The sequence below is a fragment of the Beta vulgaris genome, chromosome 6 (genome assembly GCF_026745355.1).
Source record: "Beta vulgaris subsp. vulgaris cultivar EL10 chromosome 6, EL10.2, whole genome shotgun sequence".
Taxonomy (NCBI): Eukaryota; Viridiplantae; Streptophyta; class Magnoliopsida; order Caryophyllales; family Amaranthaceae; genus Beta; species Beta vulgaris.
The window spans coordinates 17,067,294-17,095,176 of NC_079207.1; the positions used below are offsets into that span (position 1 = coordinate 17,067,294).

General features: G+C 37.0%; 2 protein-coding genes across 3 annotated transcripts; one reads left to right on the forward strand and one right to left on the reverse strand.

Annotated features, from left to right (window-relative positions):
- Positions 1–433: 433 nt before the first annotated feature.
- On the forward strand, positions 434–16,803 carry LOC104896032 (uncharacterized). Of its 2 annotated transcripts, XM_048637903.2 has the most exons (14): positions 435–809; positions 2,248–2,324; positions 2,477–2,635; positions 2,768–2,981; positions 6,923–7,009; positions 7,102–7,241; positions 10,320–10,400; positions 13,135–13,199; positions 13,454–13,626; positions 14,124–14,254; positions 14,396–14,483; positions 15,301–15,514; positions 15,641–15,747; positions 15,900–16,803. In XM_048637903.2, exons 1-14 carry the CDS (start codon positions 642–644, stop codon positions 16,404–16,406), a joined length of 2,211 nt encoding a protein of 736 aa, XP_048493860.1. In that variant the 5' UTR covers positions 435–641; the 3' UTR covers positions 16,407–16,803. The 2 variants fall into 2 exon arrangements, with proteins under 2 accessions (XP_057251459.1, XP_048493860.1); XM_057395476.1 differs by lacking the exon at positions 2,248–2,324 and having other exon boundaries at positions 434–809; positions 2,499–2,635.
- A 9,474-nt stretch (positions 16,804–26,277) lies between these two features.
- On the reverse strand, positions 26,278–27,367 carry LOC104896033 (hypothetical protein). Its single transcript, XM_010682712.4, has one exon. The coding sequence runs from the start codon at positions 27,106–27,108 to the stop codon at positions 26,518–26,520; it is 591 nt and encodes a 196-aa protein (XP_010681014.2). The 5' UTR covers positions 27,109–27,367; the 3' UTR covers positions 26,278–26,517.
- Between the last annotated feature and the right edge of the window lie 516 nt (positions 27,368–27,883).

A 27,883-nucleotide genomic window follows, 5' to 3' on the forward strand; every position in this document is an offset into this window, starting at 1 on the left:
TTAAAAATATCCAAAATACTATTATTATTATTCATTATTATTACTTATCGTTATAATTCTTATTTAATATTCATATTATTATTGTTTAAAATATTATTTATATATTTATTACATTCAATTTAATTCAATTTAATTTAATTCGATTCAATTCAATTCATTTCAGATCAGTTCAGTTCAGTTCAGTTCAACTCCAATAAGTTTAGTTCAGTTCAACTCCAATAAGTTCAGTTCAGTTCAATTCAGTTCAACTGTTTTATGCCGAAGAGAACATGTCGTAATAGAAGACTGTACCACTATAGAGTATAGCCTATAGGTATAGATCCACTCAGCTGACAACGTGGTAAGAGCTACTAAAGTGGGGCCTCTACCTTTGTTAGAGGAGTGCTGACTGTACCCCCAACAAATTGATGGCGTTAAGTAAAAAAAACAAAGACATAAAATAGAAATTGAGAGAGACGCAAAAACCTCCTATTTGCAGGAAAAACAAAATTTTTCTCGTTTTTCCTGCAATTTGCAGCAACAACAAAGAAGACTGATTCTTCAAGCTCCAATTCCACCATTTCCGATCAAAATCTCCGATTGAAATTCCCAAGCACGAGAATCGAGGAGAGAGAATAGTTGTTGTTAGAGTGTAGAAGAAGATGTGGGTGTTTTATCTGATATCGCTGCCGATGACATTGGGAATGGTGGTCATAACCCTAAAATACTTTGCAGGACCTCATATTCCTCGCTATGTTCTTTTTACCGTTGGTTATGCGTGGTTTTGTTCTCTCTCCATTATTATTCTCGTACCTGCCGACATTTGGACGGTAATTTTTCATTCTCCTTTTTGTTTTGATTTGTTGATCGTTCAATTTTGCTGTTTTTTCTCGGTTCGTTAGCTCGCATGTTGAATTAGGGTTTTTGTGATTTGTGTGATCGAAGCTTTGTTAGCGAGAGTGAGGGGGAATTCAGTATGTAGTTTTGTGATCCAATTCAGACTTTTTGCTTGATTGTTTTGATGTTTGGGTACTTATTCAGTGTTCTACTGATCATTTGATCTTAATTTTATGCCGAAATTGGAATCTGACTGAAAGTTGCCACCTTTGGGAGATGGGATGTGTCATATGATGTTGATCTTTTGTGTGTGTTACTGTGGAAAATTGGCAATGCTCATGGTTTTGTTAATAATTTGTCAGAGTGTCAAGTCTATTGTATCCTTAAATGAGATTGTTCGCATTTTATTATTCTGCACTTGGCTCGATGGCTTAAACTATGATGGATGCCGGCAAAATATTCTAGAGTGCTGCTGGCATCCAGTGTATTGACTGAACTTATTCATCATCGGAACACAACGATTTGGTATGTGAAAAGAGTATATGCACATTAAGAAGGAAATGAATAAAGATGATTTCTTGTTCGTAAGGATTTCTAAATGCTAGCAGTTTTCTTTTTGTTGGTAAAAAGTAGGGGAACGTAAGCTGATAGGAGTAGCATTCAAATTAAAGAGAATGAAATAAGCTTCTAGCCTTATATGCATAGCGTGCGTGCAAAATCATATATTTTTAATTACTTCTAGTAGTAATTTTCATCAAAAGTATATACAAAAACTGAAAAGGGGAATTGTAGGTGTCCGTGTTGTAGTGTAATTTGTTTTTGGGAGCTAGAGATAAATTAGGGATTTTAATTTTTTATTTTGTAAATATGGCTGGCATCTGAGTTTACTTGTTTGTATTTTGGATCCCTATTTCAGCAGCCTAATATTGTGATAATTTGATAAAGTATTAAGGCCTCTTTGTTATTGACAATGTGGATGTGTTAGGGAAAGCAGAAAAGAGAAAAGCCTATTGTTTCACCATGTATCATAATTTATAAAGAAGGTCAAGATATTGAGATCTAGGTTTTATCTGACAACTGTTTTCACATTTTTGATTTATTTTCTTTTATCACCTGTGCTGCTTCTTTAGTTAATTGCCCATCCTCGGTATTATGCATTCTCTTCCTTTCATGGGCATTTTTAATTTTTGTTTTAGCTTTAGCTTCAGCTTTTGTTTTCTTTTTTTTTTTTTTTTTTGGGGGGGGGGGGGGGGGGGGGGGGGGGGGGGGGAAGCAATTCTGGCCTGCTTATCAGGATTTTTTTTCATATCTGCTTCTGTTGGGCTTTATTTCAAGAGCTGGATTTGTTACAGGCTTTTCTAAAGTGTAGTGGAATTGGATAAGAGCTCCCTGTACAGGCCTTACACAGAGTTGTTAATATTGTTTCTGCAGACAGTTATTGGTCACTACAATTGGGTCATATCTTTCTCTTGGAGCTGGTCATATTGGAGCACATTCTTGTTAACTTGGTATGATTTCAGACCAAATGTCACTCCAACATTATTGGGCTTCTACTTATGATTGATGCAGCAAATGTTGCTGCAAATACTATTTAAAGAATTTCAGAACTTAGTGATGCAGATAGCCTTATAAATTTGGATTACGTGATTGTGCTAAGCAGGGCTGTGGTCCCCCTTATTCAGGGTTATGAAGATGCTGGAGACTTCACAGTGACGGAAAGATTAAAAACAAGTGTACATGTGAACCTTGTCTTTTACCTAATCATTGGATTCATTGGCCTTATCGGACTCATACTTCTTATCACCATGGGCAAGAACCAGTTAGTTGCAAATCTCTGTATATTTTGCCTTTTATTTAGTTAAATCTTTACCTCATTAAATAGCAGTCAAAGGCCAAATTTAAAATATTGTATCTTTTGCTTGACACCATTTTATTGTTGGATCTGAATTAGGGAAGGAGGTCCTCTTGGTTTTGCAATGGCCTGCTCAAATACTTTCGGACTTGTTACCGGAGCCTTTTTACTTGGTTTTGGTTTAAGTGAAATTCCCCGGAGCCTCTGGAAAAATGCAGACTGGACTTTTCGGCAAAAACTGCTGTCTCACAAGATTGCGAAAATGGCGGTGAAACTGGATGATGCTCATCAGAACTTCTCAAATGCGATTGTGGTAAGCTTAGACTGTGTTACATGGATCTGGCACCTATTACATATTATTGTGTGAAAGTGTGGACTTTGGCCCTTCTCAAACAAGTGTGCATATTTTTCTTTATGCTGAAATGTAAAGTATTAAATACTCGTGGAGTCATCGTAAAGTTAGGACTCATGTTCCAGTGTCAAGCACTTGATGTGGTGCTTAGGGTACAAGACAGTTCCAGCAGGCTCTAATCTGCTAGATTATACGATGAATTAATAATTCAATATAGACTTTTGTTTTTGTCTCCCTTCTTTTATTTGCTTTGGCATCAAAAGTCCTGTTATTCTCTCCTGACGAGTCCCTAGTTTTTTGGTCATGCATCTGTGTCTATGTATTCAATGTAGAGCCTTTTGCCTGCCTTAGCTCATAGCCGTAAGGTTTAGCTTGGACTCCCAGCCACCACCCCCTGAGTGTTCTAATTGCTATTTTTTTAGTTTGGAGATGTAGGCTCTGGCATATGTTACATGGCAATTATATTGTGAGGGAATCAAGCCGCGAGATAGGTCTTCTCATGATATGTGATGTATCTAGGTGAATCTCAAGGAACCCCCAAGATATAGTACGTGTGACACCAATCTTGAAGTTTCTCCAGAATTGTAGGGTTATATATATTTTTATTTCCCTAGATTGTGCAAAGTAGTGGAATCGTCATGCATTGCCTTTGTGGTTGTACTCCCTATTTCGGGGATGAAAATGGGGCAACATAAGATAATTGCTAGAGTGGCTACCTAGACAAGGGAGATCGGGGGGGGGGTGTGTGTACAAGGACTAGAATTTCATGATGGGGATTATAGCTTTGTCCTCGCTATATCTATGAGATAGATGACTCGGGATTTGATTTGGATGATCTTTGAGCTATTGAGGAAGGTCACAGCCCCTTGTCATCGTTTGCTATTTTTGCTTATAGAGGTCGATGGCCTCACACCCTAGGAGTTCCCTAGGAGTTGCTCGAGAGTCGAGATGACCTTGGAAGCTAGTAATCTAGTACTTCAGGTGCTAGGGAAAAGTTGGCGGAGATTTTTATGGTAAGAGTCACATTGTACCAAAAGTGGCTTGTACCAGGATAATAGAACAGATCTTGGCTAATGCAGCGTGAATTTCCGAAATTTTCACATTAATAGGTTCATATTCCTCTGCATTTTTTCAGTTTAAGAATAATTCGTCCAAAACAAAGTATGACCTGACCTATCTTAGTATGAAATATGATCCATTAACTACATAATTAATTAGTAAAATATGTTCCGCCAATTTTGACAAAAGACAGTTTAAGCGGGAAAAAGTTTCTCAGACGTTGAGTCCCTGAAACATACCAGTGATATGGTTAGATGGATGTAAATCACTGTGGCATTCTTTAATTGGGCGAGTTCTAATTCCAGGTTTTGGAGATTGCGTTGGTGTACATTAGAATATGTTATATAAATTGTCGACATCTGTTTTTCTTCTCAAACAACTAGGAAGAGCAAGATATTGAGTATACTTACTTATTATTGGCCTTTCTTCGTAAGATGTATATCATGTTATGCGCAACTCTTGCCCAACATTTAGGTTTATAAATATCATTAAGGGGTTGCATGTGATGATTTGAAGTAATGTTTATATATCAGGCCTGAGGTTAATTGGAAGTTCCTTATAGTGAAGCATTGTTTGAGATGAGCCATTCTTCTCATCAAAGCGGTGAAAATCTCATAGCAACTTCAGTCTATTCTCAGCAGACTTCTTCTGTACCATCTCAGCCTTGCCCCTTTTCTTGTATTTTGGAGGAGTGTGTTGCTGTTTTGGGAAGATGAAATGTTTACGGGAGGGAGAAATCCATACCCCGTAAAGTTTCTTGGTTGCAAGATGTTCATTCCTTTTCTCTATTTCTCTTTGTTGGTTCTCTTCCGTGTGAAGAGACCTTGATTGAAATTCATTCCATCTTGTCATGCAAGCCCAAGTTTAAGCTTCTATGTTGACTCACAGTTGCTGGTTCCCTTTTTTTTGTTCTCTTTTTTGTGCTTTTTTTCCCGTCTCACGAGCTCTTATTGACTGCAATTGTCAAATATCGTCTTGATGTAATCTTAATAATTGAAACTGTAGGATGTCTGAAATCAATTATCTGTTTGCATTACAGTGATACTAGATCAGTGTCATCTGCTCAGTGTCATCATAAAGTACTTTCTAATATTATGTAATACTGTGTTTTGTGAAAATTTATAATTTTTTCTGATTTGTATTGAAAATTGTTTATGTAAATTTATTCATGATGTACCAATCTATTGAATGCTTCACCAAATCATACTATTTTCCTATTTTACAGGTAATATGTTTTGATTTAGTATCTTCAGTTGCTGGTTGAAAATCTAATTATAAGTCAAGCACAGTAATATGCATTTTTCCTTTTTTATGATTCTATACTTTCAAATTATATACGAAATGGTTTTGGTCTATCGGATTTAGGAGTGGACTTGTTTGCCAAGGACTTTCGTATCGAATATAATGTTATACTATTACTCTTCTAGGATTTTGGGTAAAAGTGATTTTAATAACGTCTGAACGCTAATTATTCTTGTCTATCCATTTTAAGATCGGTAACCTCATCTAATTAACTCTTTTTTGCTTAGCTAGCCTCTATGTGTGTGTATTGCACTTGAGGTTCTATATCAGGGCAAAATAAGTTTCTTTCACCTCCTTAAATGTCTCTTGCATTCTTACAGCTCTATTCCATCTGTCATTCTTGTCTATTTACCCGTCCTTTGTATTACAACCATCAGGACTATCTTCTCTCTTGCTCTCACTTAACTCATCACCACCTTTTCTGTCTACCTCTCTCATCCTGAACAACAATCTAACTTCTCGATTCCATCTCTGTTTCTGTTAGTTGTATACTGTAATCCACAAAGTCAGATAATGGGTTCCCTGATTTTTCAGTCTTCTTCTCTTAAAGTACCCAATGAGAATTGATCTGACCATCAATGACCTCACCAGTAACTATTATTCGATCTTGGCAAATAGTATAGAGAGGAAAGGGCATATGCTGCACTAGGTAGGGGAGGAAAGGGTGTGTTGGCTAGGATTCTTTGTGAGAAATGAGTTTTAATTTGACACGTATGACCCTTAGTGAGTGAAAGCCTGGCAGGGCTACTAATGCACTGCAGGAGTTTAAGAAAAAATACTTCCTTTGTTTTCTATTACTTGCAACATTTTGCACTATTTATGCCCAATGCTCAAGTATAACCATTGGCAGCGTGAAAGTCAGTGTTGCAAGTATTTTGAAATAGTGTCAGTATAATCTCTTATGACTTTGACACACACACACACACATCCCTTGTCCTTATTAATATTTGAAGATATTTCTGTTGTTAGTTGTTACTAGGAGGTCAAAACATTTCTTCTTTTCCAGCTTTAGTCATGTATTTGCTTGTTACTTGTCTTGTCTGATGACAATGGCCTCAAGTTGTCTCGAAGTGTAAAGAGTAATATGGACTATGGAAGGATGTTATGAATGGACTAAAATCTGCATTTATGTTTGCTAATTATAGCTGCTTATGTGTTTCATTTGAGTAAATAGGACAAATTTAAGTTGCTTTTACTAATGCTTATGTAATTACAAATGAAATACCTCACCTAATAGGTCAGGCTTCACTCATTAATTTCAAGGTTATCTAGGTTTAATCAATTTTGAAATTTGGGTTTGAAAATAGTATTCAGGCTCCTTTTACAGGGTTGGTCAGTTTTGACGTTTTTTTAATGGTTCACGATTCTCATTTCAAGATTGATATTTGTCTTCGGAAATGAACATCTAGTTTTGACATTAATGCAAAGTGTATAGGCTGCTTTGAATATTCTATTTTTCGTTATAGTGTATAAAAGGTGAGCTACTCTTAATTGTCTTCTTGTCATCCTTGCTGTTCTTGGTTGTGCTATCCTTTTTTTAGGTTGCTCAAGCAACATCTAACCAAATGTCGAAGCGTGATCCTTTAAGGCCTTACATGGATGTCATTGACAAGATGTTGGCTGAAATGGTATGGCAACTTTTCTTTCATGACTGTACTTTAGAAATTTCAAAATAGTTCTTGGTGTAGTTCTTGATTTTAGACTTAATCATCTGTACCAGTTCAAAGAAGATCCATCCTTCAAGCCACAAGGAGGAAGATTGGGTGAAAATGACATGGATTATGATGCAGATGATAAATCAATGGGTGCGCTCAGGCGTCAGCTTAGAGTAGCACAGGAGGAGTATTATCGTTACAAAAGGTATATTTTCCTTAGAAAAGAGGAGTGTTGTATGCATATATGTGAGATTTTGTTGATATTTCTGTTCTTTATACTGGTATTGTTCCTATGAGAAGCTATTTTATTATGATGTTTTATTTATATCTTTTACTGCTAATTCACTTGATTTGCAATGTATTAGTCTTTTGGTTCACAAAGATAAGTTTGGCCCTATTGCTTTACAGCTGTATACTGAGCTAACAAGGATAATTACTCATTTCTAAATTCTAAATTTGCATTTCTCCTCTTGATTTCCTGGCTTTGGGGTTTTGTGAAGTTTAGAAGGTATACACCAGTAATGCAGAACTTAATTATCCTGGTCTTGAAATGCCTATAATCTGTAAATTGAACAAACACTAAACCTTCTTGTGTGGATGTAATTTTGCGTTTATGTATTATCAGAATATGATTAATCACATCCAAGTTGCTGATGGCTGTTGAACAGTGTGTGAGAAAATAACTTATCAATAAGAGAATGTAGTATCTCTGTATTTATTTTCTCTTCCCTTATGCTTTTGGGAAGAAACCAAGAAGCAAGTGTAAATTGTGTTCCTCTGAGTCACATGGCAAGTTGATGTGAGGGAAAACGTACAAGTAGGTAGAACAAATAAAATACTCCCCAACAAGGAAAGTGGGAAGACAAATATATACGGAGGTAGTATAGAAAGAACAAGAAGATACTCTAGCATTTATGAAATTTGAGTTTATGCGTCTTTTGTCTTGAAGAGTTAAAGTCATTGCTAAGGTTTGGTTTATGTAGGGCTTTAGATAAGCTGGTCTGTTTATTAGCTCAAATAGGCACCATTATATTCTTTTATATGATAAGTGAACCAAGCGGAAACAAATTAAATAGCTCGTATATTGAATAAGTTTGAACATGAGTCCATGCACACTCGCACGCACGCGCCATACACCTCTGTTTTTTGATATAAGATTGGTTATGCTAGATCAGAGTGCTGAAGGTAAGGAGTGGCATGCCTTATTTCTCAACAAAGTGGGAACATGCCATGCCATGCTAGTGTGGCCAAATTTTTGTCCTAGGTACGAAATGTGGGCTATGTCTGGGGATTGTTAAACATCGCCCCTCAAATTACTTAAAATCGCTCCAACTCCCCTCTAAAAGTACCATTATACCCTTACTATATTTTTTTGATTTTTTACTCCAACTTAACTCCTCTAATTCATATTCTCTCATCTTCGCCATCACCACCGACGAACATAAAATTCCGACAAGGTAAATTTTTTTAAGGAATTCCATGGGGAACAAAGTAAGATAGAATTAGATTAGAAAGACAGCGGGGGGGGGGGGGGTTGGAGAGGCTAGAAGACAATCAAACACGTATAGATTTTTAGACGGATCCAGCTAATAACGGTGCTTATATAATGCACATTGTTTGCAATTACTGAAATGTTGCATCTAGGTTAGATTCTCATATTAGGTAGAGTTTTAGCTTCATCAGGAGTTTATATGATGGTTAGATGTATTTTTTTGAGTAAATTGAAATGGTTTCGCATATTAGATGAGCATTTTGGATATAGTTGTAAGGGAGGGAAGTTTAGGACGCTTGGTGGTTCATGTGAACAGTAGGATATTGGTTTCCGATTTTGGTATCATTGTGGGTTATGGTTAGGAATTTGGGTATCTGCGCTCACAGGTGGGTCAGATGGTGATAGCCTTGTTTGCAATGAGCTAAGAGCTAAGGGATTGAATGCTTGATGGGTTGTGCCATGGTGGTTGTTTGTGATATTAATCAATAACGATTATTTTTTAGAATGAATATTGAGAGATAAACAACGAATAAACAATCCGAATATGTTATAAATTGATAGCTAAGAAGTACCATGATTATGTATACAATCATTTATACAGTTGAGTTGGATTTAATGATCAAGTTGGACGTTGAATATTAATTGCTAACTTGAATCCGAACCTTCCAAATGCAATACTTTTTTGAGCTTTTATAGACATTTTTAGAGTTTACATGAAGTTCTTAGAATATATATATTAGAGAGATTGCTGGAATAATGCGGAAAGTGATAGGAAGATTAAAGAGAAGATTTAAGAATAACGATTGTGATAAAATTAGAAGGGGTGGGGGGGTGGGGGGTGGAGTAAGACAATAATATCAGAATCTTATTTTTAAAGGAAGGATGGGATCACTGAGATGTCATTCCCACGATTTATTCACATCGGTCACACCGTATGATCACAGAGACTTGATTTTTTTTTATGTCTTTTGTGTCCCTTTTATCAAGTTATCTATCTTCTACCTGGACTTCTTTCAGTACCTTCACTATCCCTACCCGCTCTTTTCTTGATAGGTGCTTCCTAGTGGTGGTGTGGGTGTGTCCAAGTCATCACAGTTTACCCCATTTCATCTTGTCATTGATAACAGGTCACTTTGACCCTACTATGATTATCTTTATTTTGCATTCTATCTTTTCGCTTAGTATTACGAATCCTCTGTAACATAGACATCTCTGCCACATATATCTTTCAAGCTCGAATTTTCTTCTAAGCCATAGTGGTAAGTTTAATGGATCCACATGATCATGCTCATTATGCTGGGCAATGGTCATGCTTCTCCTTCTAAAATGAAGCAGGCTGGGCTTTGCACGAGCATGGTGTCTCATTCTTGATGTGCCAACTGAGGTCCAGTGTTGCTGTAAGAGAGCCATTTTTATTCTTGATTGTGCATTATCTGTTTTAGTTTTGGTCTTTTACACCGTCGTGCAAATTTTGTATTTGTGTTCGTAGTTTCTAGGTGCAAATAAATTTTGCTGTATGCAGATATGTGATTATCTTGAAGGTAGTGAAATCTTGATTATGAGGTGGAATTAATCAATGAACAAGGCAAGCATGAGCTGCCCAACGACTGGTTTTCTAGACATTGAGCCAGTACCTAATTTTTATTCATGAATTGATCTTAGCAAAGTTAAACGGGCATAAAGTAGTTTTAAGCTTTGGTCAGTGTAGGTTGTAACTGATGGTTGCAAAGTCTTTCAATTGGGAAGGTTTCTTTTCCATCTGTATCTCTTTAATTTTTTTTTCATCTGCAGTGAATACATGACATATGTCTTGGAGGCCCTGGAGCTGGAAGACACTGTAAAAAATTATGAGCGGCGTCATGCTACCGGATGGTAAATTACCGCTTTTGGCTTTCGACTTTATTGGGTTTGAAAGTTTACGTTGACGTGCTCTTGTCATTGATAATTTACTCATTCCTGTGTATTGATACATGTGCTACCTCTCATGGAGAATGTTTCACCTTGTTTGCTGATAAATTGGTAGATATTTTGGTTTATACAGGTTGTGAGTGGGTTCTGACACAGGAGTGGCTTGTGGACTGGTTTTTGGGGGTGGAGGTTTAATTGCCGTTTATCTTAATGAGCACACTCTTAAATGTAATTAGTCAAGATTGAATTTGGGATTTTTATCAGTAATGACTGGATTTGACAGGAGGAGATCATCTTAAATTGAATTAAAGCATCTTTAGGATAGAGTTGTGTATGTACTGTCATTCCAACCTTGGCCTAGTAGGAAGCATATGAAATTAGCAGACAACTGATTCTATCAGTAAAAGTGAACTATACATAGCGAATAGTAGATTCTTTAGAAGTGTCAGTATATGAACAGTTCTCTTTAGTACATAATTACATCATCTTACAACTGCATTCTTTCTCCTATTTAATCAAACAAAAAGACCTGCTTGTACACTCTCTTTTCCGTACTTAATTGGTTTTTTGTTGTTACAGCCGATAGGAAGATTACTATAAACAGAGGGAGTATATTATGAAAGAGTTGATTGGAAAAGCAAACAAAACTTATAAAAATTTCCTAATAAAATCCTGCAGAAAAGATATTAAAAATACTTTTCCAAGTTTGCCACCTAATCAAAAGTGTCTTGATGCTGGTAGTGTGTTTTCCTCTAGGATGTGCTAAGAAATTTAATCAATTCTGAACAATAACTACAAATGAGAAGGACTACGACAGGTAAAGAGCAATTTTTTAAGGAAAAACAAGCAGATGAGAGCAGGATATTAATCACCAATTACTCCTACCCATTTGCAAGAGGTGGAAGCTACAGGGTGTTTAATCATGAATTACAGTCTACACATCTGTGAGAGATAGTTTCTCCCTTTTTTTTTTTTTGAGGAGAGTTTCTCCCTTTACGTATCTTTCTTTCTCTACATTTTATAATGATTCCCCTATGCGCTCTTTATCCTTCTATTACTTCACATTTGCATGATCTCACCGTTCCATCATCCAAGTCATGAAGATTTTCCTTTGACGCCCTTCACGTTGTAACTACCTCATAAAGACATTACCACTATGACCCTTATCCTTCCTTCTGGTATAGGTGAATAGTAGTGGTATTCTAGTTGTCTAGGATGCTTCCTCCACGATACGTGGAATCATCTAATTCCATGCATTGGGCTAAAAGTCTAAAACTAGTTATAATCGTAATCCTAATGGCATTTTAAAGTATTACCGATAAAACTCTTCTTAATTAATTGATCATAACCTATTGCATGATTTACTCTAAAACTTTCAGGGAGATGATTGAATTAGTTGAATTTACTTCGAATACTTTTAAGTATATTATAAGTGGATCTTAATTTTAAGTACTTTTCAAGCTAAATTTAAATGGGACAAATACCATAGATTTTAGAAGTGTATATTAAAAGTTATAATTATTTCAGACAACTTCATCATGTATAGTAGTTTAATTATAAATTTTATTATTGTCTTATCTAAACTCTCTCGATCTCTACTCTCTATAGATTTCTCTCTACAACTCTTTATTGACATGGCATTCTTAGATGGTGTACTCCATGCTCTCAACAACCCCCTCCTTTTAATATATACTCCATAATCGCAAAATGAAGGAGGGGGTGACACATTAGTGTGTTTTCTTGAAAAAGTAAATTGGAAAAGAGACGATACAGTCCACCAAGGGAAAGAGACGTTATAAAATATTTGTGGGTCATTGCTATATAAGGAGTGTTGCAATTATTATGGGTCACCTAAGGGCTGGTTTGTTATCCTTTTGTGTTTCATCTTTTTTAAAAACTTGAAACCAATGTATGAAAACCAAAAAAAGTAGTTTCTTGTTTCTTTGCTGTTGGTTTTCAAAACAAATATGACTATTCTGATTGATTTTAAGTTAGGAGTTTCGAAATTGGTATAACCCAAAATTGAAACTGACAGTACTTTTACTATCGAATTTTTTCACATAATATCTTTGACAAATTGTTTTAATCTCATACCATGGACCCATTTTCTGGCTAGACGAGTCAACTTTCTGGCCATTGAAGAATTATTCATGAAACATTTTGAAGTGAAGATTTTGCAAAGGAGAAAGAAAATTAGAGGGAGAAGAACACAGAGCAAAAAAACGAAAGAAAGGGAAGGAAAAGAAGAGTCAATGGCTGGAAAGTTGACTCTTCTGGCTGGAATTTATGGGTCTAAGGTACTGAGATTATAACAATTTCCCAAAGTAAGGTATTATGTGAAAAATTAAATAGTAAAGTTACTAGTTCACTAATTCAATGTTTCAGAAGGTACTAGTTGACAAATTCTCCTATAAAACATGCTATCCTCTTTCCTCAAAGTGGTATTTTGTGGTAATTTTTTTCTAGCGAAGCGTAGTTCTTATCATTGTTTGCTTATATTAGCCTGACGCACAGTAACTATAGTGTGGCATTTGATGTTCTTTCTTCACCATACACTCCTCTGTTTACCATCCATGCATTGATTTGTTTAATATATTCCTGGAACTTCATCGTGGCTGGAAATTTTAAGATGCATTTTCTCTAATACTGTTGTTAAAAGTTATAATTTTAGTCACGGAAACTGGAATTTTATCTGCAGGAAGTATATCTCAAGCCTGAGAGGCAGTCGTCCAGGCAAAATCGGCTCCTTTCTAGACACTAGTGGTAATGACAAGAACTTGCTCAAATTGCTATATATAAAAATACATGAGCCATTTTTTTTTTGTGATTAGAAGCATAGACGGTAGCTAAATCATTTTCTGAAGCTTCAGGTGTGAAAGTTTTTCATAAAAAAATCTTTTTGATCTCTTTTGTTATGCACATTTGTAACGGGTCAACAGAGGTCATACTTGATTGCTTCTGGTGGATTTTAGTCAATGCATTATGAGGCTTAAGAAAAAGATGATTAACTTTTGCAGAGTTACTATGGCGCTGCATCTTGAGGAAGCAACTACAAAAACTATTGGCTATTATACTTGGTTGCATGTCAGTTGCAATTCTTTTGGCAGAAGCAACGCTGCTTCCCAATGTTGATCTGTCTCTTTTCTCGATTCTCATCAAATCTGTGGGAAAACAGGAGTTGTTTGTGCAGGTATTCTCATTATATCTGTACTGCATAAATAATTCAAACCTCAAAATCGTGATTCTTTTTTTTTTTCTACATTGTTATCTTTATTGTGCTATAGTTTCATCTCATGGTTTGAAGCCTGCTAAAATCATGCTTAGGACCCAGTAACTTTTAATGATTTATGAGCGTAATTGCATCATTGCGTGGATGAAATGCACCCTTTTGGAAGGAAATGTAATTCGCATGGTGAAGATTCTCATGTTTTGGGTACTTAAGGTTTGCTGTAAATTTGTAGGAGGAATGCTAGTTATTAACCAATCAATGTTTGTGAATTATGCTCGTAAAATAAGGAATGCTATGTGTCTTAATAACAGGACGTTTCTATTAATACTATTGAGTGATTGGTTAGAAAGTTTTACCTTTTTTTGGGGGGGGTTGGGGGGGGGGTTTAATTATTGTGCTGAGTTTTTAGGGATTTTGAATTTGGGTTTCATTTATAATGTATGTTTGCTTGTTGGCAGGTTTTTGCATTTATTCCTCTTATGTATATGTGTATATGCACATATTATTCATTGTTGAAAATCGGAATGTTGATGTTCTACTCACTGACTCCAAGACAAACAAGCTCTGTCAACCTGCTTATGATTTGCTCGTAAGTCATTCTATCTTTCTGTAGCATGACAATCGGGAACTATTATTGGGGCCTGGGGGCGTGGCGCTTATATTACTCAATATTTACATAAAGTGTGCTTCAACAAGGGAGATTCAGTAATCTTTTATATTCTTTTGACAGGATGGTCGCTCGTTATGCCCCACCAATTTCCTACAATTTTCTAAATCTTATTCGCCTGAAAGGGAAAGCTAAAACTATCTTCGAGAAGGTAAATCTTGACATTCATGTTTAGGGGGGCTGCTATACAAATGTTGATAGCCTCCCCCCCCCCCCCCCCCCCCCCCCCCCCCCCCCCCCCCCCCCCCCCCCCCCCCCCCCCCCCCCCCCCCCCCCCCCCCCCCCCCCCCCCCCCCCCCCAAAAAAAAAAAACAAAATGTCATGTTTATATCATGTTGCCATAGTAATATAATTATTTCTTCACCTTTCGCAGAGAATGGATGTCTTATAAATGCCACTAATCATGAAAATTCTGAAGTAATAAGACGCCATTTTATATAATTTTTCCATATATATTGCAAACATGATTTTCTGGAAATCATGCATACCTTGATAACTGATAATTGGAAATAATAAGAGGTATTGGCCAATTCAACCTAAAACAAGCCTGGCTGGTGTATATATTGCTCTACTATATCTGCTGAAGTACTGTTGGTATAATTCTTAACACTGCTGGCATAGCTTTTACATAAGCGCTCTCAGGTCTCTCACTGTGGTATCAACTCTAGTGAGGTGATTGTGAGTTGTTTCCTATGCTAGGATTGCATGCGGATTTTTTTTTTTTTTTTTTTTTTTTTTTGCAATTAGAGTAAGAAAAAAAAGAAAAGCATTGTTATCTTTGCATATGAAGTCGTTTTCTGATATGCCATTTGTTTGTTTGACTGGCACAAACTCACAAATCTTATTTATCATCTGACTCACGCATATGCAGCAAGCTTTATTTTGAAGAACTGTGTACTTTTTTCAACCATCGATAATTCTTGGCAGCATCTGACTGGCTAACTGTTTGACTCTTGACTTTATTACAGCAAATGGGAAATATCGATGATGCTGTCCCATTTTTTGGGAGGAGATTCAACAAAATTTTCCCTCTTATTATGGTTGTCTATACAGTTTTGGTTGCAAGTAACTTTTTTGATCGGGTGCTGAATTTTTTCGGAAGTTGGAAGAGACTCAGATTTCAAAGTGAAGCTGAGGATCTGGATGGTTTTGATTCATCGGGAATGATAATCTTGCAGAAAGGTAAATGTAGCACGACTCTGTAGTCTAAGCCTTGGAGCTTGCTCAAAGTCAAGTAGTCAACTAAACTGGTGCTACATCCATTATTGTTGTGGTTCCAATAACTCAATTTTTTGTGCTGATGTGCAGAACGTTCCTGGCTTGAACAAGGACACAAAGTTGGTGAGCAAGTTATACCATTGGCAAGAAACTTCAACAATGTCAGTGTGGATGTTGAGTCTGGCGTAAATAAAAAGGTAGCCATTTGCCAATCTTTTTTAATCTCTATGGAAGGCTTGTCATGATTTTTCCCTGATTACAAACATGGAATAAGCTTTTAGTTGCCAATTCTTTTTCAGCATTTAGTTTTCAGTTACGTTGAATTCTGCAATAATGCAATTGATTTTAGGATGATCATGCTGTTGAGATGAAAGGGTCTTCATCCACCGATGATATTAAAAATAGTCTGGCGAAAACATCAAAATCTGAGGCTCGTCCATATAGTGGAAATAGGGATGCGATTAGCCACAAGTATGCTGTGCTGAGAGAGCAGAACAAACCAACATCCAGCTCAAAACCAGCAGAGAGTACTATAGCCTCCGCTAAGGTCTCATTGTTGAATGCTGGGAGTTCCAACTCTGCAAATGACCCGGGAAGCACATCATCTGCCGGCGTGTCTTACACGTGGCAGTCAATGAAAATGGGATTTCAGAATTTCAAGACAAACCTTGGGTCAAAGAAATTTCTTCCCCTACAACAATCGCAAGACACGAAACTTCTTTCTCATGATTCTTCTTCAGAGTCTCTGGATGAAATATTCCAGAGATTGAAACGTCCTACTGTAGACAGCACGACATATATTGATAGTGATGATGAAAACGATACAGAAAACAGGAATCTGGGATCAAAAAGATGAAATTTGTGGCTGATTAGGAGATATGTATAGTACCATACAGCAGGCATGAGTGCTTGAGATTATTGTAAAGTTATAGAGAAAGGGTCAAATGGCTGCTCTCATGAGCACATAATTTTGCTGTACCCTGCCATTCTGCAGTTTGTGAGATGATTATCTGTTGCCATGTGCAGCTGATCAACTAGAACTGACTCATAGGGTAACAACAATGTACACATTGTGAAGGATGTTTTATAACATGAAGAAACACAACATACGAGAAAAATCCTTTTGTATACCTACTGAGAAAGTAGTAATTTAGGTTTTGCCATTTTGCGTATAGTAGTCAATTTTTTTATGTATTTGGATTGATTTTATGTAAGTGGGATTTTGCTTCCTTCTATAACATGAACTTTATGCATTCGGTGACTAATAGCGTCTAGTATCTAGGTGCAATAACACTAAATATAACCTGTACCTCATTGCAGCTGTGACTCAATTGAAGACTGATGAAATGGCTCTAAGTATAACCTGTACCTTATTTTAGTTGTGACTCAATTGGAGACTGATGACATGGCTAGGACCTGAAGTCATTTCTTTAAGCACATCTATTAATTTACATAGAGAATAGGTACGAGTCCACCAGAATACCAAGGGCAATAAGCCTTGTTATTTTGGACATCAATTTAGCTAGTTTTCTCTCAAAATTTTAGTTCAATTCAGTTTATCTTAAGAGAACAAGACCTTAGCGGGTTAAGTTTGTTAATTGACCATCTTTGACTGGAACCATTATGGAAAACTATGTCTAAACTTAAGATTGATTTGTAATAAATGAAATATGGTCAGATGCCTCAAACTTGTTTGAAAGTTGAAATTTCAAGTCTTAATATTTTTGAAAAAGAAAATTTGATAAGTGTGAAATTAATAAAATTTATTAGATAGCCAAAGAAGCTACCTCGAAATATAGACCTTCTACTCAATCAAATCAATACTTGTTGTGAAAGCTAATAAATGTGCCGCCAGAGCTAGAGCTAACAACTTGAGATCATGGTCAAAAGAATCACCTTGTCTACCACAAGCCAACAGAGGGCCTAACCAATCTTATTCCCATTTCAGCTATAAACCCCGGCATATGAGCAATATATAAGCGATACTAGATTATCTATGCGACGACGTCTCTATTTTTTCAAATAGATAAGAATAACTTATCTGGGTTGTATTCGCACAAGGCCTCCACCCAGAATATGTAGCGCTGTGCAAGATCTTGTGTATGCAGCGTTGTGCAAGCTCTGTATATTGTTTTTCTTTCAAGCAATCACCATCACATGTCGAACGTTCACTACTTGTGTATTCGCAAGCACCTGGGTACTACACAACCTTATTCTTGGAGATCTGTTCCTTTTTAATCTAATTTTATTACTAAACTATATATATATAAAAAAAAGAGGACCCCGTTAGTCTTTTGAATGGACATCAATTCAGATAAGCTTCGAAACTCCATCATATCTCCTTAAAACATTATTAAACCTTCTCCGAACTTGATATAATCTCTTGCAAACACTTAAAATTCAAAAAGAGACACGTGGAATTTCAGAAACACTCATACCTTCAGTCTACTATCACCAAGAGTTTCAAATTCTTATCAAAATTATACTCCTGCCCCAAATAGAAATTTGAAAGGGTAACGGTAAGCCAAAGGGACATAAATTGATGAATTTGGGGTCAAAAGTTGTGTTATGTATTACTATGCCTCTATATATATATATATACAAACATAAGTCAAGTCAAAGAGAAAAGATGCTGGGACTAAATAATACAACTATACATGGGCTTTGACACAACATAAATATACATGGATTTAACACCCCCCTCAAGTTGGAGCGTGGAGATTATAAATGCCAAACTTGCCAAGAAGATAAGCAAATTGCCGATGATCAAGGGCTTTGATGAAATCGACCAGTTGCTCATGTGTAGAGACATGACAAGGAGAAATCAGGCCATCTGTAATGACATATCGAAAATAATGACAGTCAACTTCTATATGCTTGGTTCCCTCTTGAAACACGTGATTGTGGGCAATGTGAAGAGCAGATTGATTGTCACAGAACAAAGGAATAAAAGGAATAGAGGACGGATGAGACACACCCAAACTAAGAACTAAGGCCTTCAACCATTTCAACTCAGCAATAATAGCAACCATAGATCTATATTCAACCTAGACAGAGGAACGTAAGATTGTGTGTTGTTTCTTAGTTTTTCAAGAGATGGGACAAGAGCCAAGAGACGAGAGAAGAGCCAAGAAACACTATTCAACTAGAGAGAGATTGCCGAGATGAAGGGCAAATAGCCCAATTAGAGTCACACCATCTAATCAAATGACCAGAGGAGCTGAGAATAATACCTTGGCTCGACGCCCCTTTTAAATATCTGGAATGCCGCTTGCCAATGTTTATTACGAGATGAGTGCATGACCTGAGATAAAATGTGGTCCGCATAAGCTAAATCAGGTCGGGTAAAGGGCAAGTAGATGAGACAATCCACAAGTCGTCGACAGTTGATCCGGTTGACAGACCACATCACCAGTAGCAAGCCCCAAATGGTGATTTTGTTTAATAGGAGCGGAAGTAGGACGGGCCTCAAGCAAGCCAGTCTCAAAGATAATGTCTAGGGAATACTTGCGCTGACAAAGATAAAACCCTTCAAGACTCCGGACAATTTCAACACCAAGAAAATATTTCAGAGGCCCAAGATCCTTCATGTGAAAACAATCTCCCAAATACTTCTTGAAAGCTGTGAGTGTAGTAGATTAGTTCCCAGAAATAATAAGATCATCCACATGAATAAGAACATGAAGATGGATATTATCACAATGGTAAGTAAACAAGTAATAATCAGAGTAAGAGCGGGCTAATCTAACTGAAGCAAAGTGGAAGCCAACTTAGCAAACCAGCAATAAGGGGCCTGGCGAAGTACATAAAGAGACTTTTTAAGGCGACAGACCCGAGCAGGATCACTTACAGAAACACCAGGAGGGGGTTTCATATAGAACTCCTCTTCCAAATCATCATGAAGAAACGCATTGTGGACGTCCATCTGATGGACTTCTCTAATCATTAACAACAACAACCGCAAGGAAAAATCCAAACTGTAACCATTTTAGCAATGTGCGCAAACGTTTCATGATATTCCAAACCCTCCACCTAATGATTTTCAAGGACCACAAGATGAGATTTTAAACATTCTACCGTGCCATCTACATTATATTTGATTTTGTAGACCCATTTACATCCAAGAGCTTTCTTTCCCGGAGGAAGAGCAGCCATTTCCCATGTACCATTTTCCTTTAGAGCCCGGATTTCATTATTCATGGCATCATGCCAGCCTATATGTCTCATAGCCTCGGTGAAATTGCATGGCTCGATATCTGCATCCACATTAGCAAGAAACATGCGATGTACCAGAGAAAAGTTATCACAAGTCACATAGTGGTTAAGAGAATAAGATGTACATATAGGAGCCTATGTAGGCAAGTTGCAAACGGATGGACTCAACTTTGGTATGAGCAACGTAATCATGCATCCAAGAGGGGGAATTTTTAACTCGCATGTCACGACCCAAAACCTTAACTGAATCGGTAGGTGAGGCCGACCCGAAATCGGCCACATAAGAGGAAGGAGAAACGGGCTGGGGCATTGTAGGGGAAATAGAAGAGACATGGGCTCAGAGAGGAGCTCGATTGAGAGGAGGGCTGACCAACGCCCTCCAAAACATCATCACTCAGAGGGGGGAAATGAGGATGCATACGAGTGGAGAAAGATGGCAAGGAGGGATTAGAGTTTTGAGAAGAAAATGGAAAATCATGTTCAACAAAACAAACATCTCTCAACACAAATATTTCCTTAGTGTGCAAATCATATATTTTCCATCCTTTTTGAGTATTATGATAGCAAAAAAAAAGGACACCTCCTACTACGAGATGCAAACTTGTCCCCTCGTGTCTTTTAATTATGAGTGAAACACAAGCAACCAAACACTTTTAATTCACCAAAATTCGATTCCTCCCATACAATATATATCTCATAAGGAGTTTTGTATTTCAATAAACAAGAGGGAGTGTGGTTAATCAAATAAATTGCACTTAATACGCATTCACCCAAAAATGAACAAGAAGGCCAGCTTAAAACAAAAAGGTCTGACTCGCATATTTAAAATATGTTGATGTTTCCTCTCCATTCTCCCATTTTGTTGAGGAGTCCCCACACATGAAGTTTGGAATATAATACCATTTTCTCTAAAATAGGCATGCATGCATTAAAACTCAGCCCTATTGTCACTACGAACATATTTAACATCAAATTATCTTTTAACAGGGCCAAAAATGAACAGAAAGCATAATGCACTGCTGTTTTAGATTGCAATAAATACACCCAAACTCCATGAGTATAATCATCCAAAAAAGAGAGAAAATATTGTGCCCTACACACAGATGGAGTACGATATGGACCCCACAAGTCATAATGAATCAATTCAAACTTGCTACTATCTCTACTGCAACTAAGGGGAAAACTAAGACGATTAGCTTGAGGAAAACTTCACACACCTTATTCAAATTATTTATGACTACTAGGACTATCTCTAAGAGCCAGGATCATTTTGTTGACATGATCAGACGGATGACCCATCATGCGATGCCACAAATCAAACTCATTCTTCTCTAGTACTCAAACAACATGCACGGCAGGAATACCATGATAGAAATAGAGTCCACCCTTGCGCTCACCGACTCCAATCTGGTTCCTTGAACATCAGTCCTGCATAACACATAGTAAATTAGTGAATCGAACAATACACTTATTATCATCAATCAATTGTGGAACAGATAACAAATTGCAGGTAAGCTTTGGGAAAAAAGAACGTTCTTGAGGATAAGTCCACCATTGAGTGCGGCTTTCCTTCGTTTTGTACCAACAATCACAATCTCCACACCATCAGGAAGATTATTAGGGTAACTAACATCAACACTATCATGCAAAAACTCTAAGGTACCAGTTACATGATTAGACGCGTCTGTGTCTAAAATCCAAGATAAACTAAACTTCTTACCCATCATTTGCTCGGTTTTCTGCTCACAAATAAGATTTATCAAGAACTGCACTTAATCTTAGGTCAAGTTATTGAGTGGAGTACCATCACCTACCCTACAACCACTAGAAGGCGCTGCCTCATCCTCCCTACCACTGACTGCATTCAAGTGAATTCGCTTCCCTTTGTCTTTTAGTCCAACTACACCACGGGATTCACTCAAAAATTCACCAGGACCTCCTTTGTCTTTGGACCCGAATATGCCTCGCACCTCACCACTAGCCCCACCAGCACTCTTGCCGCCACCATACTTCTCATGCTACCAAGCAGGGACACCGTGTACCTACAAAAAAAGTTGAATTTAGCAACCAAAATGAAGACGAATTTCATTTTGGTCTCTAAAATGGCGACTAAGTTGTTGGAAACGGTCTCCCCACATTTGGATGCCACAAGTCATGTTGATTTCCTAGTCGCTAAAATTGTTTGGCGACGAAATCTATAATTTTTTGTTGTTAATCTTGGACGACCCATACACAAATAATATGAAAAAAAAAGATTTAAAATATAAAATGTCAAATTGGTCGCTAGCTTCTTTTTCATTTTGGCGGACTAGTCTTGTGATAATTCGCGCTTCATTCACAATATTTTGGGAGGAAACAAAGGGTTTTTTACCCAAAAAAAAAATTCGAACACTTCTACGCTGCCACTCTCACTTCACTAGAAAACAAAGGGTTTCTCTCTCATCGGCAGCACTTCTACGCTGCCGGTCTACGCCGCCGGTCACTTCTACGCTTCCGGGCTACGCCGTCGGTAACTTCTACGCTTCCGGTCACATCGGCGTCGCCGGTCAATTTTGCTTCCGATTCTCGGTGTATTCAGGTTTTTCTCCTCTTTACTAAAACTTCTACACCATTAAATGTCTTGTCATCTTTACTAATGGCAGCGAATTATAATTAGTTATAAGTACTTGATTGTATTTTCACTAAAAGTATGTTCATTTCAAGGAAAAAACATTGAAGCGTAAAGTAACTCCAGCTGAGGTTTATCGCAAAGGTCATGTGAACAAGGATCAAAAGTTTGTTGACAAGACGTCTGAAACTGTATGGGTATGTCTACTATATTTTAGCTTTTAACTTAGTAAATTAAAACTTCTGAAATCTAAGGTGCAAGATACTGTTATATAAAGAGTATGAAACCACTTTCCTTATTATTTATCTTAGACTGGTTCGCTTTCTTTGCTGGTTGACAACTAAACATTCATCACCTTGATCTGATTATTATCCTTGCTACCTACTGTTTGAAGCACTTTTGAAAATTTGCTTTCTGCTTTTTCTGAAATCCTCCTTTTTAAAAATACAATGCCTTGACTGAATGACTATGTGTATGAGATAAACTACCATCTTTCTCCGAGGTTTAGTTTCTAAGTGCTCAACTGCTAGTTGAGGAATGTCTGGTGGATATCAATCCTCCTTTTGCTTATTTTTTATTTCACTTAGTTGTTTGTCTGACTTTCTAGGTAATTTTGCTGGCTTCTGGTGGGTGTGAATTTACAAAAGAGTATGACAATACCAATTAATTTTAGTAAAAAAAGAAGAAAGTGGGGGAATTAAGTAACCAAGCTGCCTTTTTTTGGTTTTTTAATGTAAAGGTGCCAAGTTGCCAACCATGTGAACCGATACAATAGTGTGAAGAAAGTGGGGAAACTTTTTTTGGTGGATGTAGGTGTTAGTATGTTGATTATTCTATCCATTCTTGATTGACCTGCTAGTCTGATTTTTTGAACCAATTTTCCCAGCATGCTTGTTCTGTTGTGGTTTGTGACTATTACACTTATTATTTTGGTGGATATAGCTTATAGTATTCTTATAATTCTTTCCATTCTTGATTGATCTAGGCTGATTTTGAGAGTAAGAAAGCTGTCAACTTGGAATCTGAGAATCAACAATCAGAAAATGACTTGTTCTTAGAGGCTTTAGGAGGTTGGAAGAGTGGGAGGATATATGGTCTTGGTTCAGCTGCTGACATGTTTTATGAAAGGCCCTACAAAATTAACGATGCAAAGAAAGCACGAATAGATCATGTTAACCAACTGGAAAGTCAAGTTGAGCAACTCACTTCCGAGAATATGCAACTAAAGAAAGAGCTTGCTGAAACAAGGGAAGGTTTAACTGCAACTACAAAGAAGCTTGATCAAACAAATGACAGTGTAAAGGCTCTTCAAGAACAATTCCAAGTTATTATGAGTGGACGTTGCAATGCTTCCCTTGATGTCGGTTTGTCCTCGTGATTGCCTCCACATTATCCTCATGGTGCTTTTTTTTTTTTGTTCAACATGGGGAAATTCAAGCTTGATCCAATTGTGGATTTTGGGGTATATTTTTTGTAAATGGTACTTAGATGAACTATTTTAGATCTAGAAAAAGTAGGTTTCATCTTTATATATATATAGTAGATATGTAAATTGACATGTCTACTCTTTTTGATGAAGGCTAGCAATGGAGTTTATTTTGCTAAATGTTAAGGATTATACTTTTAAGTGTTTTTTCATCTTTATATATAGTAGCAGCAGCATAGATTATAAAAAGGCAGCAAAGAGTAACATGGGCTTCCAATATGGTAAAGGATTTAGCGACCAAAATTATATTAGTAGTAGTTAACTTCAACAATAAATTAGTAACGAAATTTAAAAATCCGACGCTAAGAATAGTGACCAACTCAATGAAATTTGGTTGCTAAATTTCGCGACGTGATATAAACTTGGACGCTAAAATGACAACGAATTTTTGAAATTTTGGTAGCTAATATTGTTTGGCGACCAGCGATTCCACGTCCAAGGTATTTCGTCTCCAATTTGGACGCTAAAGCAATTGCAGACGGATTTTATTGAGTTAGCGACGAATTTGTTTGGTTGCTAAATTCACCCTTTTTTGTAGTGTAATGTATTTTGAAACAGGTGGTGTCATCGTGACCTGTCTTCTTGCAATATTTACAAGTCAAGCGGGCATTCTCGGCACGGTTATCACTCCTCCCTTGCATCGCAAAGATGCTCGCATCCCCACGTGGTTCAGTTTTTGTGCGAGCCATGCTTCGCACTCTCTCATCTTGAGCAAAGGCTTGATAAAACTCGGTCAATATTCGACAATGGTCCTGCAACAACAAATTGGACCTTACTCCACCAAGGTCTTCATGATCAACACCAAGTAAAAATTGATGAAAAATTTCATCTTCTCGGTCCTTTGCATATTTCTTGGCAACGTCGCAAGTGCACTTGCCACACTCACATCCGTGTAAGGATTCAATCTCGCAAATTCGTCATAAAGGCTCATTAGTTTTGTGTATCAATCCTTCAAAGGCTGGTCTTTGGCTTGCTTGCAGTCAACAATAGCTCTTATTTGTTGAAGTCGATGTTTTTCTGACACACAAAACCTCTTTTCGAATTAATCCCATAATCGTCTCGCCTCTTCATGACATGGAATTGAAGCAGTGATTTTCGGTTCAATACTACTCATTATCCATGATACAATCATGGAATTCACAGTTACCCAGTCCAACAATTTCTTTGTTTCGGTTAGCTTCGTCTCCGATCCATCCAAAAACATGAATTTTCTCCATGCCTTCAATGACAAGGTAATCCCACGAAACATAGTTATCTTCGTTCAAGATCACGTGTGTGATCAGAAATCTGGGCTGGTCTCCTGAACTCGAGAAAAACGAGGAACCAGTGTCACTAGCCGCGAGCACAATCTTCTTTTCGTCATCTCCCATGCTGTTTATAGTCAGTACAACAAAGTTCAATATCGGGCTGTGAAGCGACGATGGTCAATTCTTGAAGTTTCGAGTTTTTTCGCTTATGGGGCGAAGTAGTATATTGTAGGTTGACGAGCGTTTACCGTGGCTCTGATACCATGATGCATTGGTGTCAAAAGTTGTGTTATGTATTACTATGTGCATCTATATATATTATTCAAACATAAGTCAACTCAAAGAAAAAAGCTGCTGGGCCTAAATAATACAACTATACATGGGCTTTGACACAACATAAATATACATGGACTTACATAAATTATCTTTTCTATTTCATCAACTAAATCCTCTTTGTCATTCTTTTATAGCTTTTTCTTAAGTAGCATTTAGGAACATGAATTTCATTTCAATTTTAGTATTTCAATTCTACAAATTAAAATCATGCATTTGAATTCCAATTTCATTTCCTCAAATTAGTTTGGGAAACATGAAAATTGAACTCCAAATCCAATTTTTCAAACTCGTTTGGGAAACATGAGAGTTTAATTTCAATTCGAGTGTGGGGTAGGGTAGTCAGCAACTTAGAAGAGAGAGAAAATAGAACGGGAGATAAACTGAAATGATAGGTTGAGGGGGGGGGGGGTTGGGGGGAGATTTATATATATGATGGAATTGTATTTGAATAGGCCCAATTTCAAATCCAATTTCATTGGATACTCAAACAATTGAAGTGAAATAGGTCTGTACATCTAAACTTTTTGAGATGTTAATCTTATGTTTTACTATTATTTTGTATGTTTACATGCTTGATTAGACCATAGAATTTTTATGCAATCAATGTACACTATATGTGACAGTGGCATAGATAAACACTTGATTATTAGCCAATTAATCAATTTTGGAGATCTCTTTTAATTCCTCAAGACCGCTATTTTGTCAGATTGGAAAGAAATCCACTGCCATACGTTGTAGTTAGGCAGTGGAAAAGCAAGAGACACAACAGTAATAAGAAGAAAAGAAGAAGTAGGACAGTCCAATTCAAAAAGTCCAAATTCTTTGTCTGGGTACGTAGCAGAAAAAATCTATACCTCAAGATTATATTAAGGATACCATACATGATACATACTCATTTTCCCACCCCTTTCTCCCTTGAAGCATATAGATATACTTTATATACCCAAACAAGAAGAGAAGAATATTGAAAAAGGGTTACATTTAAATTGTTACACCTTAATTCTTTGATATACATAAGGATATAATCAAATTAACCAAAAGAAAGAAAGAAGCAAGTGAATATGAACTAATACACCTAATTCTTATTGTTTGTAATTGCATTTGTTGTATGATGAGACCTTTCTTTCATAGTCTTGGATTGTGTCAAAACTCCTCTTGTTTTCTTACTTGTTGAATGAATCAATTTCTTCAAAAACCCACTTTTTTTCTTCATATTCCCATCTTCTACAATCTTCCCACCTTCCATAAAACTCTTATTCATCTTGGCACCAATCACTTTATCATTATTAACACAATCAAAGTTAGCTCCAATAAGCTTGGTTTTTGAAAGAGGAGCACAACTCACTGACCTACTCTTTTTCAACCCATTATTCAATACCATCCCCACCGATACATACGCTTCGGAGCCGTTTCTCCGATGGCGGTGGCCCGGAGATTTTCTAGTTGTTGTGGTGGTGACGGAGGAGGAAGAGGCGGTTGAATACGGCGGCGACGAAGTGTAAGAAGAGGTGTCATCGGAGATAAAAGTGGTGCTTCTTTTGTTGAAAGAAGGGGAGATGCTTAGTTTTGTTAGCTTTTCTCTTAAGCAACATGAACAAACTCCTGGAAGTTGCTTTTGATATGGATGTCTTCTACACTTTGATGAATCTGATTCTGCAAAACCCATAATAAATTTTACTTCTAATTCTAGCTTTTGTTGTTGTTGTTGTTGTGGAGATTATTGTTTGTGGCTTTGTGCAAGGTGAATGAAAATCTGTATATAAACAAAGAAAGTCTGATTACTTCTTGGACTCGTTTCTATGTATAGGGTTGGACAATACTATAAAGACGTGTTTCCACGAAGTTTCTTTAACGGGTCTTTGACTCATGAGTTGAGTACCCCCACGAACTCCTTACTCTAGTAAAACAATAAAAAAGCTTTGAGGTTGAGATTGCTGGCTTCTTGGAGTAGCAAAATTCTAAGATGGGAATGGAACCCACTAATTTACAAATAGTGGATTTTCTTTGGGATGGACACCCATGCAAATTGATACAACTTGGTTTATCCGGGAGATAGTTTACCTACTTTTTAATATAATTTAACTAGTTTTTGTCTAGATTGTTGAGTCGATACGTTCCGTATTATTTACCAATATATTAGAGATAATCAACAGTGCGGGCATATCAAGCCCATCCAGCTCAGACCACCTCGTGGGCCATGTGGAGCGAGCCAGCGAAAAGTCCGGTCCAGCTCGCCTCGAATCGTGAAATTGGTGGGTGGATCGTGGGCCGAATTTTTGAGCCCAACGCACGAGAGCCCGCTACTAAAACCGTCCAGCCAGAACCAAAAATCGGACCAACGAACCCAACCCAAGTAAATATTCAACCAAACTATGTATGTTTTAATCAAATTGTATATTTTTTTATCAAATTGCATATGTTATAATTCAATCAAATTCGAA

Bases quoted from the DNA above. Each gene is read 5' to 3' on its own strand.
- LOC104896032 (XM_048637903.2), top strand. From the start codon at position 642: ATGTGGGTGTTTTATCTGATATCGCTGCCGATGACATTGGGAATGGTG. The intron at 2,982-6,922 runs GTAAGCTTAGAC...TCCTTTTTTTAG, and splicing joins ACTTCTCAAATGCGATTGTG to GTTGCTCAAGCAACATCTAA. The intron at 14,484-15,300 runs GTAAATCTTGAC...ACTTTATTACAG, and splicing joins CTAAAACTATCTTCGAGAAG to CAAATGGGAAATATCGATGA.
- LOC104896033 (XM_010682712.4), bottom strand. From the start codon at position 27,108: ATGGGTTTTGCAGAATCAGATTCATCAAAGTGTAGAAGACATCCATAT.